The 13,012-nt window shown below is 43.8% G+C and overlaps 1 protein-coding gene across 45 annotated transcripts in view; it reads right to left on the minus strand.

Moving 5' to 3' along the window:
- The window catches only part of LOC110525977 (LIM domain-binding protein 1-A), a 42,248-nt gene that overhangs the window by 12,367 nt on the left and 16,869 nt on the right, over nt 1–13,012 (minus strand). For 41 of the 45 annotated variants that reach the window (XM_090235991.1, XM_036981403.2, XM_090236130.1 and 38 more), the window contains 6 exons: nt 2,479–2,584; nt 2,321–2,365; nt 2,089–2,164; nt 1,869–1,971; nt 1,559–1,731; nt 1,241–1,363 (listed from right to left, as the gene is read on the minus strand). In XM_090235991.1, the coding sequence (XP_090092117.1) occupies nt 1,241–1,363; nt 1,559–1,731; nt 1,869–1,971; nt 2,089–2,164; nt 2,321–2,365; nt 2,479–2,584 (626 nt within the window). Of the gene's footprint in view, nt 1–1,240; nt 1,364–1,558; nt 1,732–1,868; nt 1,972–2,088; nt 2,165–2,320; nt 2,366–2,478; nt 2,585–5,883; nt 6,241–13,012 lie in introns of those variants that run through there. The other 4 variants (XM_090236051.1, XM_090236134.1, XM_036981396.2 and 1 more) reach the window with 2 other exon arrangements.

The raw sequence follows: 13,012 nt of genomic DNA on the forward strand, positions 1-13,012 counted from the left end.
TTTGAAAGAGGAAATCTAATATGCAACAATTAGCATGGGTTGCTAATATGACTAGGATTGTGCCTTTAGGCGACTGGACAATGAAAGAAAGTTTAAATAAAATAATATGGTCTGATTTTGGGTAGGCCACTTTGAAGCAAGGTAAGACATGTCTCAAATGTTTGTTGAAGCACCTTTGGCAGCGATTACAGCCTCGAGTCTTCTCGGGTAGGACGCTACAAGCTTGGCACACCTGTATTTGGGAAGTTTCTCCCATTCTTCTCTGCAGATCCTGTCAAACTCCGTCAAGTTGGATGGGGAGCGTTGCTTGCACAGCTATTTTCAAGTCTCTCCAGAGATGTTCGATCGGGTTCAAGTCCGGACCGCTCAAGGACTTGTCCTGAAGCCACTCCTGCGTTGTCCTGTTGGAAGGTGAACCGTCGCCCCAGTCTGAGTGCTTTGGAGCAGGTTTTCATTTAAGGATCTCTGTACTTTGCTCTGTTTATCTTCGCCTCAATCCTGATAAGTCTCCATCTACCTCAAGGCTTGGTTTTTGCTCTGACATGCACTGTCAACTGTGGGACCTTATGTAGACAGGTGTGTGCCAAGTCATGTCCAATCAATTGAATTTACCACAGGTGGACTCCAAGTTGTAGAAACATGATCATGGTTGATCAATGGAAACAGGAAGCACCTGAGCTCAATTTCATGTCTCAAAGCAAAGGGTCTGAATACGTAAATAAGGTATGTTTTTTTTTATTTTTACTACATTTGCAAAAATGTCTGTCATTGTGTGTAGATTGCTGAGGATATTTTATTTAATGCATTTTAGAATAAGGCTGTAACTTAACAAAATGTGAACAAAGTCAAGGGGTCTGAATACTTTCCGAATGCACTGTTTTCAAAATGCATACTGCTTCCAGCTCAGTGTAAAGTGGTGTGACGCAACGATGAAGCCCAACTTCCGTTGCCTATGCATTTGTTTGAGATTCTGTAGCAGAAGCTCTAGCGCTGCCTGACAAGACATTCCGCTCAAAGGCTCTGTATGCTGAAACATAACGAATACCATTCACAAACAAAATTATGCAAATTATCCTTTAGACTGATAAGCATGATCGATCGACTCGTATTTCCATCAATTATTTCACAATAGGATTTCTCTCTTCTTCTCAGGGACAATTGGCCGGCGCCAATTTAACATGTATTGACCAATCGCCTGCTATTACTGGCTAACGGAAACCTTGGTGTGTGTGCGACTCACGTGCATGGCCAGTATGCTGCGAGGCAGGACTTCTCTGTGTTGTCTGATGCTAAAATGCCACGTCTTGATCCTCATCATGTCGTCAAACATGAACTCCAGGTACAGACGGCCCTCCACACACACCTAAAGGAGAGAGGGGTTAGAGGTCAAACACCTAGAGCAAGGTATGGTTTGTTATCATACAGTGCACAGAAAATAGATGGAGAAAGACATACATGTTTGGATTTGTAAATGAAAGGTGGAGTTGTGGAATTGTAAGTGGGGAATGTAATGTGTATTTGCAAATGTTCAAATGTAGCAGAAAGTGTATTTTCGTACCTGTGTGAACATGGGCTTGCCGTTCTGTGTAACCATGGTGCACTGGTCACAGTCCAGAGACACAAAGTTTGTGTGGAAGGACTCTTTAGGGTGCTTCAATGTGTAGAACAGCTCAGTGGCGCCGCCTTCAAAGATACTCCGGAAGTACCGCGGGATCAATGTCCGGCCGATAGCTAGGAAGAGGATACATTTACTGTTTCAATAAAATTATTTAGTATGAAATGCAGATTAACACGTTATGGTTAGCGGGTGAAATCTATGCAATCCCATAATAAAGCATAGCCGCCCTGGAATTCAAAATATTTCGTACTGTATCGTTTAGGCCCGTCCTCCAGACAAAAGGTGATGGTGAGCATGGCATCATCCTCAAAGAACTCTGTGGTGAAGGCATCCCACCAGAGATTGTCACAGTCCTACAACACACAACCAAATCAGTCCAACAGTAGAGGGGAGAGAAGATAATCCCACCATCAGTGAAGCAATCATTCAATAAATCAATCTCCCACAGCCAAATCGCCATCATCGCCCACCTCTGTCCAGTTTTGTAGCCGTTTGTTGAGCTCAAATATCCTGTAGTCTGTCTGGTTGCCGTATGGTGTTGGTCTCCTGCAACAGGCCAGAGCAGGGTCAGTACAGATGGACTGGACGTAACAACTTTTTTCTAATTAAAACATTTGCTCTAACACTATTTTGAGGCCTGGGGGGGGGGGGGGGGGGGGGGTCGTCAAGGTTGATGCTGTGATCGTCAGTCGTTGTACTCACCCCATGCCAGGCTCTAGGTATGACGGGGGGTACATTGGTGTTGGCCTGCAGACGGAAAGACAGGAGAAAGTACAAATTAAAACAACCCAGTACTATATAGGTACTAATAGTAATGTACTAACAGTACGAGTTAAGTGGCAAATGCGTGCGTGTCCTACCCTACGTCCCTGTCCAGCATGGTGCCGGGGTGGAAGGGGGGGAAGGCACTGCCGTTAGGGCCGGGCTCCTTGGGGGAGTACAGCTTGAACGACTTAGACGAACAGCCTAGACAGAGAGAAATAGATTGAGCGATTTGTACAAACTGATTACAGCCTGATTACACAGATCTTTCATCTTATTTACTCTACCAGGTAGGTTGACTGAAATAATTCCTTTATAGCCTATTTCAGAGTACAGATGAGTACAGAGTAGAAAACAGGTTAAAAAAAGTTGACTACATTGTGGAAATTTTTACCAATATTGTATTTTCTTGTGTGCAAATAAATACAAACCAATCATATGCCTACAGTGATATGCCTGCAGCCATTGCCAAAAGCTATGCAATCTGGTTGACTGAAACTACTTAGACTTTTGTATCCTACTTTGTAGTAAAAACAACATTAAACTAGGCAAATATAAAAAGCCAAATGTAGTCTACTTCAAAATACACACATGCTAGGTAAATAAGCCATTTCATGCTCAAATTGACCTTAATATGGAATTGCTCTAAATCTCTCTTTATAAACTGGGTAAATCAAGATGTAGCCTAGGTCTATTCATGATACAGATTAATGCATATTATTCAATACGAGTGTGTGAATGCATTGAGCTATCGAGCTTGTTTTAACTGATTTTGTGGGGCTACAGATGACAATCCCTTCCATGTAGGACTTATTCTATTGTACTTAACATTTCCATAAAAGTGTGCGCTGTCTCTAAGAAGGCAATGACGTCATTTGTGAGGCAGAACATGGCGGTGGATTCTGGCTTTGTGGGTGGCTATGGAATATAGGGGAAACCAGGCAGGAGGGAAATTAAGTGAATGAGTTTATGGTGGTGAGAGACAAAGTGAATGAGTCAAGTTTCATTATACTTGCATATTATCACAAAGAAAGTACTAAGGTAGTGAATTTGTGTTGCTTCAGCTGTAAGCTAGCAAGTAAAGTTAGCCTTCAATTAAAGCTAGTATCGTCTTGCGTTGTAAAAGTGTTCTAGCCTGTATGAACATTGTTTTGCCAACAATAATTATGTTAATTTTTACATGCCATGTTGCATTAATCAAGTGTTAATTTATGTGCAGCATGAGTCAGGAGCTAACGCAGCCCAGACAGTACCAAACAGCTTTTTAAAATAAAAAAAAACATACAGAAGTTTCAGTATACCATATAACACTAAGCCCCTCTTGCATACAGCAGCCTAAAATCATGTGATCACAGTCCTGTTGTGTGTGTGGTGTCCTGTCCTGCCCATCCCCCACCCGTCCCTCTAGCATGCTGTGGTGTTAACCTTCTCCTGCCTAGATCTGTGCATACTGAAACACTCAGGCCTTCATTACAACGCTGCTGTAACTAAACACCCCATCTAAGGCTTACTGAATTTGAAGACAAAGAAACACTGCATTGAGCCTCAACCTGTATTCAATAACATCCAATCTCCATCTGTAGAAGTAAGGCTGGAATAAATAAATAAAAAATAGGCTACTCTGTGGCCTACTTCGTCAACAACGGGGGAGTGGGGGGGGCGTAGAGAGAGATTAGAGGGGGAGAGATGGGGTTATGTGCACTGTCCTGAGCTGTCTGCCCTCCTTCCTCTCTAGTGCACAATTCAGCCAGCCCAGGTCATTATAAAAGGCATCCAAAATGCTTCCCAGCCAAAACTGTTCGGAAGAGTTTGCATATATTATGGCATTTTGGGTTTGGCTGTTCGGCACACTTTTTTGAGGCAAGCTGAAGTCTACGCCCCTTCCTCTGTGATTGGTCAACAGTAGGGATTCTTCAATAAAGTCTTGTTTTTAAAACGAGAGACGACTCGTTTTCAAATACCTTTTTCATTGAGAAATACGACACAAATTCTCATTTAGATGTGAAATTGCATGAAAAAGATCTCCTCTGCAAAAACTTTCAAATCAATAACAGATATCTTGAGTTATCATAGATTAATTCGGACTATTTTGAAGATCTGGCTACGGCTTCTCAATATGGACAAACAGTACTACTGCCGCTTTTTTCTCGTTTTTCAAGGGAAGGTCTTTTACGGGAGTATGCAAGTACACATGTTCGGCTAGCCGAGTTTAACTCGGCACCAGCCGAACTGAAGCATGCTGAGGCCTTAACACAGGAAAAACGATAGCTTCTACTACAACAACTAATATGCTCCCAAAAGCAGAATCCTGCATCTCACCAATAAAGCATTGTTTGGAGAACAACATTACCCATATTATATATCCCCCCCATAGCCCCTCCCAAAAAAGCACACAAATCCCCCTTGTTTCACTGCACCCCAGAGAGGCTGTCTATCCTCCCCTCTCCGGCCCTTCTCTACAGGGTTCACTGCAGTTCTATTGGCATGACCTTTGACCTGGAAGCAACCCCAAACCCTGGTACACCAGACATCCCCCTGTATACACTCAGCCTTTCTCTAGGCTAGCCAGGTACGTCATATTAAATTACTCATTAATCATCCTACAATCAATAAAAATACTTTTCATTGCACAGACTGGCTTCAAGCCTTCAACATCTGCATATAGCCATGCCAACATGAGAATAGAATGGATAGGCAGTTGGTGGCATCCACTCACTCTACTCTGGGGTCAATCCTGTCTTTATGACAGATGTAGATGGATGACATCAGTCCAAGCTTCCAGAGATCTGGGGCAGAAGCATAGAGTAACACTGGAGGAGCATCATGTCACTGTCTGAGAGATGTCATAATATAGAGGAGTCACAGACAACCTCTCCTATATTCCCCAGATGACACACACTATCCAATGAAAGCGCCATTGACCCATCTTGGAATGGGTGAAGTTGCCTCTACTACTAGAGAAACTGATCTACGGCCTGTTTTGAATTTTCCACTCAAAGAGATTTGGATGAGCTTATACTCTATCTGTAGGCTGGGGGTTATGATTGATTAGAACGAGGTTTGAATAACAAAACAACAATCGCCAATTGACATTTGCTCAATTAAACACACCGAAAGACAGCATTATGAGCCTAGTACAGATTACGTTAGTTAAACATCGAAGTGACAGAGCTGAGAAGCTAGCAGCCAACTACATGAAGTCTTCATTAATTGTCTTATCTTGATGAATACTGACGCGTGAGATCAGTTGAACACAAGGTTTGACTGGATGCTGATAGCATGCTAGCTACAACAGCAAGATTGCCTGTGTTGACCAGTGGCAGTGAAGTTAGCTAGCTGTGGCGTTAGCCATTTAACGTTAACTGTTAAGGAACTAAGTACGTTAGCTAGCTGCACGAGCCGCATTCGACATTTCACGTTTGCATCCTAATAATCCACTGCTACTTAAAATTGCAACAAGACTAGTACCTAGAGTTAATTGCGAACACTTCAAGCCACCATACCTGCACCGAATGGTTAAACGAAACGCGGTGGGTTTTCTTTTCCAACACCACTGCTCGGTTAGCAGGCTAGCTTGAATGCTAGCTGTCCCGATTTGAAGCACCTTCAGGCTCAGCTTAAAAAAATAGCCGTTACTTCAGTGCTCCTCCGAAACAAAACTAAAAAGTGGCAATAATTAGTATTTTCTCAGATGCGTTATTTTCACTCCTCAGGGGTAGCGTTTTTTTTTAGCAACACAGTTGTTGAGAAGTGGTGAAGGAGCCAAACCCTTTGTTCCTAGCCAGCAGCGAACAATGCCCCCCCCCCCCGTCTCTGCACTTGCTCTTCTTCGATGAAGTTTAACAGCGGTTAGCAACTAATAAATATTGCATTACCGCCACCTACTAGACTGGAGTACAACTCCCTTGTACTTTGCTTGAAAAAACAAAGGAATAAACAAATACCCTACCATCTAACACTACTCTCACAAAAAAAAAAAACTTTTAAAAATACCACCCAACTCCATTATATAAATCTATGTAGTCCTACCTCAGGCCAACAATCTGAAAGGATGGGACACCTTTATTTAACTAGGCAAGTCAGTAAAGAACAAATTCTTATTTTCAATGACGGCCTAGGAACAGTGGGTTAACTGCCTAGTTCAGGGGCAGAATGACAGATTTGTACCTTGTCAGCTCGGGGATTCGAACTTGCAACCTTTCGGCTACTAATTCAACGCTCTAACCACTAACCCACAAATGCTGATGCTCCAGATTTTATTTTTATTTCACCTTTATTTAACCAGGTAGGCTAGTTGAGAACAAGTTCTCATTTGCAACTGCGACCTGGCCAAGATAAAGCATAGCAGTGTGAACAGACAACAACACAGAGTTACACATGGAGTAAACAATAAACAAGTCAATAACATAGTAGGAAAAAATAATCTATATACATTGTGTGCAAAAGGCATGAGGAGGTAGGTAATAAATAGGCCATAGGAGTGAATAATTACAATTTAGCAGATTAACACTGGAGTGAATGATCAGATGAACATGTGCAGGTAGAGATACTGGTGTGCAAAAGAGCAGAAAAGTAAATAAAATAAAAACAGTATGGGGATGAGGTAGGTAAATTGGGTGGGCTATATACCGATGGACTATGTACAGCTGCAGCGATCGGTTAGCTGCTCAGATAGCAGATGTTTAAAGTTGGTGAGGGAGATAAAAGTCTCCAACTTCAGAGATTTTTGCAATTCGTTCCAGTCGCAGGCAGCAAAGAACTGGAACGAAAGGCGGCCAAATGAGGTTTTGGCTTTAGGGATGATCAGTGAGATACACCTGCTGGAGCGCCTGCTACGGGTGGGTGTTGCCATCATGACCAGTGAACTGAGATAAGGCGGAGCTTTACCTAGCATAGAGATGTAGATGACCTGGAGCCAGTGGGTCTGGCAACGAACATGTAGAGAGGGCCAGGCGACAAGAGCATACAGGTCGCAGTGGTGTATGGAGCTTTAGTAACAAAACGGATGGCACTGTGATAAACTGCATCCAGTTTGTTGAGTAGAGTATTGGAAGCTATTTTGTAGATGACATCGCCGAAGTCGAGAATCGGTAGGATAGTCAGTTTTACTGGGGTAAGTTTTGCTGCGTGAGTGAAGGAGGCTTTGTTGCGAAATAGAAAGCCGACTCTAGATTTGATTTTGGATTGGAGATGTTTGATATGAGTCTGGAAGGAGAGTTTACAATCTAGCCAGACACCTAGGTACTTATAGATGTCCACATATTCTAGGTCGGAACCACCCAGGGTGGTGATGCTAGTCGGGCGGGTGCAGGCAGCGAACGGTTGAAAAGCATGCATTTGGTTTTACTAGCGTTCAAGAGCAGTTGGAGGCCACGGAAGGAGTGTTGTATGGCATTGAAGCTCGTTTGGAGGTTAGATAGCACAGTGTCCAAGGAAGGGCCAGAAGTATACAGAATGGTGTCGTCTGCGTAGAGGTGGATCAGGGAATCGCCCGCAGCAAGAGAAACATCATTGATATATACAGAGAAAAGAGTCGTCCCGAGAATTGAACCCTGTGGTACCCCCATAGAGACTGCCAGAGGACCGGACAACATGCCCTCCGATTTGACACACTGAACTCTGTCTGTAAAGTAGTTGGTGAACCAGGCAAGGCAGTCATTTGAAAAACCGAGGCTACTGAGTCTGCCGATAAGTATATGGTGATTGACAGAGTCAAAAGCCTTGGCTAAGTCGATGAAGACGGCTGCACAGTACTGTCTTTTATCGATGTCGGTTATGATATCGTTTAGTACCTTGAGCGTGGCTGAGGTGCATCCGTGATCGGAAACTGGATTGCACAGTGGAGAAGGTACGGTGGGATTCGAGATGGTCAGTGATCTGTTTGTTGACTTGGCTTTCGAAGACCTTAGATAGGCAGGGCAGGATGGATATAGGTCTGTAACAGTTTGGGTCCAGGGTGTCGCCCCCTTTGAAGAGGGGGATGACCGCGGCAGCTTTCCAATCCTTGGGGATCTCAGATGATACGAAGGAGAGGTTGAACAGGCTGGTAATAGGGGTTGTGACAATGGCGGCGGACAGTTTCAGAAATAGAGGGTCCAGATTGTCAAGCCTAGCTGATTTGTATGGGTCCAGGTTTTGCAGCGCTTTCAGAACAACTGCTATCTGGATTTGGGTAAAGGAGAAAATGGGGAGGCGTGGGTGAGTAGCCGCGGGGGGGCGGAGCTGTTGGCCGAGGTTGGAGTAGCCAGGAGGGAGGCATGGCCAGCCGTTGAGAAATGCTTGTTGAAGTTTCGATTATCACGGATTTATCGATGGTGACCGTGTTACCTAGCCTCAGTGCAGTGGGCAGCGAGGAGGTGCTCTTGTTCTCCATGGACTTTACAGTGTCCCAGAACTTTTGGGAGTTAGAGCTACAGGATGCAAATTTCTGCTTGAAAAAGCTGACTGACTGCGTGTATTGGTTCCTGACTTCCCTGAACAGTTGCATATCGCGGGGACTATTCGATGCTATTGCAAGTAGTCTAAAGAAAGGCCCGTTTTATTGCTTCTTTAATCAGAACAACAGTTTTCAGCTGTGCTAACATAATTGAAAAATGGTTTTCTAATGATCATTTAGCCTTTTAAAATGATGAACTTGGATTAGCTAACACAACGTGCCATTGGAACACAGGAGTGATGGTTGCTGATAAATGGGATAAATACACCTATGTAGATATTTTGTTTTATGGAATAAGCCGTTTCCAGCTACAATAGTAATTTACAACAATGTCGACACTGTATTTCTGATCAATTTGAAGTTATTTTAAAATGGACAAAAAAAAATAGCTTTTCTTTCAAAAACAAGGACATTTCTAAGTGACCCCAAACTTCTGAACTGTAGTGTATATCCTAACATCACTTTGTTGGGAAAAGACTCAACATTAAAGCTCAAAAAGAACAGAGGACGACTCTTCTGTTTCACCACTCACGCCACCCTGTCTGCTTCACACCGAACGACGAGCATCACAAACACCGGGAATCTTCCCCTTCAGTTGGTCAACTTTTACATTCACTGCTACCCCAGTAATCACTCCTTTCAATGGCACCCTTTTCTTGAAGGCAAAACCATTCACATTTCTCTCCCCCATTCGTATAATGCCTTCTCCCTTTGACCAGCAGAAACACAAACAATAATCACGAGACCACTTCTGGTTACCCTCACCAATTCCACAGCACCCAACTCTGATTTCACCCACCCTGAAACCAGAAATGGGTCAGCCAAAAGGCAGGGGTCCACATTTACAACAAAAAAAAACGGTCACAGACTCATCTTTATCCTGACCCTCGGTGCGAGCCTCGGGCTCCAAGAACTTCCCCACACCTATCACTTCTGACACTTCAACCTCATTCACTTCCATTTCTCCTCCTGTCTTCAGCTCACTCTGCTTACACCTTCTACCATTCTTCTTTAACAAACCATCTCCCTTTTTCCCGCCATTTATAACCGACTCGAGCTCACCCGCTTCCTCCCTCTCGCTATGACCTCCTCTGCAAGCAATGTAAAATCTGAAAGAAGTGAAAGATCTGATGTGCCTGAATGATGGCTGTGGGACCAGGATTGATGTAGCCATAGAGAAAGAGTCTGCCTTGGACCTCACTCTGGTATCTAGTGCAATGGCAGGAATCTGTGAGGTATGGGAGGAGTCCACTGTAGGGGGTGATCATTACCCCATAGTATGCACAGTAGGACCGGAGGGAAGAGGAGGTGTCTGTGGATGGAGTAGGCTATGGCAGTAAAGCGTATGGTTCGAAGGCCGGACCTAATTGGAAAGGCTAGATGTTATACAGGGGCAAGGGCTCAGAATATGTAGTGGGGCGTTTCGGACCTCTCCAGTGGCTGCGCTACAGGTGGAGATGCTGGTATATGCCATTGCAGATTAGGAGACAGCAGCTGTCAATTAATTATTGGGTCAACCTACAGGGACATGGGGTGTCTCATCTTACGAAAGGGATTTCACAGGCTTGCAAGGAACATGAGCTAGAACAGAATACAAGCTTTGTGTGGGTGGGGTAATACCCAGGCGAAGGAGATGGTACTGTATGGAAGGGAGTTTTGTCCAACGGTAGCTATTCCTGTAAATCCACCATGGCCCCTCCCACCTCCAGTAGTTGATCTAAAAGTGTTGGAGAGACTACAGAAAGATGGGGAGGGTGTTGATCCATCTGATTTGTTTAAGAGAAGTCTGGATACTGTGTATCAGGATTTTGTGGCCATTTACACAGATGGATCAAAAGATCCAAGGACAGGACGTACTGGGTCAGCATTTGTAGTGCAGGAATGTGGAGTGGAAGTCAGAAAACGTGTTACAGATCATCTGGCTGTATATATGGCGGAGCTGATGGCCATACTGTTGGCCTTGCAGTGGGTGGAGGAAGTCAAGACAGACAGAAGTAGTTATTTGCTCTGATTCATGTGCAGTGTTGATGAGTCTGCAGTCCTTTAGGTCACGTAACAGACAAGACCTGCTTTGAGGTACTACAAACCCATGGCAAGATTAGACAGATGGGTATACAGATAAGATTTACTTGGATCCCAGCCCATGTGGGGTGGAGGGGAACAAGACAGTTGATGTACTGGCTAAACAAGCACGTAGTAGTGGGGATGTTGAAATTTCAATGAGCAAAGCAGAGGCAAAAAGCCTGATATGGACAGTGACGGTGCAGAGATGACAGGAGCAATGGAAAAGAGATACTAAGGGCAGGCATTTATTTAAAAGCACAGAGGAAAGTCGGGGAGGGGAGGACGGCAGAAAGGGACAGAAGAGAGGAGGCAATTTTTTTTTTCAATTTTAATTTTACTTTTTAAATTTTTTACTAGATTAAGGGTGAGACACAGCCGGTTGAATAAGACTATTGTGATTATTGCACAGGAAACAGAGACCGTGGAGCATGTATTGCTACAGTGTAGGCAGTATCAGAGGGAAAGAAAGATGATGAGATCTAATATGGATAAGGAGGATGAGAACAGAGGAGAGACAGAGTCAGCTTTGGCAGTGCAGAGAGCCTTCGTAACACAGAGAAGAGCAGTCTCGGTTGAGTGACCCGTCTTGAATCCTGACTGGTTAGGGTCAAGAAGATTGTTCTGGGAGAGATAATAAGAGAGTTGGTCAGAGGAAGCACGCTCAAGTGTTATTGGAAAGAAAAGGAAGGGATGCCTGTCTATAGTTTTTGACGTCAAAGGGGTCTATTGTTGGCTTCTTGAGGAGGGGAGAGACTCAAGCCATTTTGAAGTCCGAGTGGATGCAGCCAGTGGTCAGGGAGGAGTTGATGAGGGAAGTGAGATATACAGTTGAAGTCGGGAAGTTTACATACACCTTAGCCAAATACATTTAAACTCAGTTTTTCACAATTTCTGACATTTAATTCAAGTAAAAATTCCCTGTCTTAGGTCAGTTAGGATCACCACTTTAGTTTAAGAATGTGAAATGTCAGAATAATAGTAGAGAGAATAATTTATTTCAGCTTTTATTTCATTCATCACATTCCCAGTAGGTCAGAAGTTTACATACACTCAATTAGTATTTGGTAGCATTGCTGTTAAATTGTTTAACTTGGGTCAAACATTTCAGGTAGCCTTCCACAAGCGTCCCACAATAAGTTGTGTGAATTTTGGCCCATTCCTCCTGACAGAGCTGGTGTAACCGAGTCAGGTTAGTCGGCCTCCTTGCTCACACACGCTTTTTCAGTTCTGCCCACACATTTTCTATAGGATTGAGGTCAGGGCTTTGTGGTCAGGGCTTTGTGATGGCCACTCCAATACCTTGACTTTGTTGTCCTTATGCCATTTTGCCACAACTTTGGAAGTATGCTTAGGGTCATTGGCCATTTGGAAGACCCATTTGCGACCAAGCTTTAATGATGTCTTGAGACGTTGCTTCAATATAGCCACATAATTTTCCTGCCTCATGTCATCTATTTTGTGAAGTGCACCAGTCCCTCCTGCAGCAAGGCACCCCCACAACATGATGCTGCCACCCCCATGCTTCACGGTTGGGATGGTGTTCTTCGGCTTGCAAGCCTCCCCCTTTTCCTCTAAACATAACGATGGTCATTATGGCCAAACAGTTCTATTTTTGTTTCATCAGACAAGAGGACATTTCTCCAAAAGTACCATCTTTGTCCCCATGTGCAGTTGCAAACCGTAGTCTGGCTTTTTTATGGTGGTTTTGGAGCAGTGGCTTCTGCCTTGTTGAGCGGTCTATCAGGTTATGTCGATATAGGACTCGTTTTTACTGTGTATATAGATACTTTTGTAACCGTTTCCTCCAGCATCTTCTGTTCTGGGATTGATTTGCACTTTTCACACCAAAGTACTTTAATCTCTAACAGACAGACCGCTCCTTCCTGGGCTGTATGACGGCTGCGTGGTCCCATGGTGTTTATGCTTGCGTACTATTGTTTATACAGATGTAGTACCTTCAGGCATCTGGAAATTGCTCCCAAGGATGAACCAGACTTGTGGATGTCTAAAAAAAAAATTCTGAGGTCTTGGCTGATTTCTAAAAGATTTTCCCATGATGTCAAGCAAAGAGGCACTGAGTTTGAAGGTAGGCCTTGAAATACATCCACAGGTATACCTCCAATTGACTCAAA

Source organism: Oncorhynchus mykiss, chromosome 1, assembly GCF_057628025.1.
Source record: "Oncorhynchus mykiss isolate SJ-2025 chromosome 1, ASM5762802v1, whole genome shotgun sequence".
Lineage (NCBI taxonomy): Eukaryota > Metazoa > Chordata > Actinopteri > Salmoniformes > Salmonidae > Oncorhynchus > Oncorhynchus mykiss.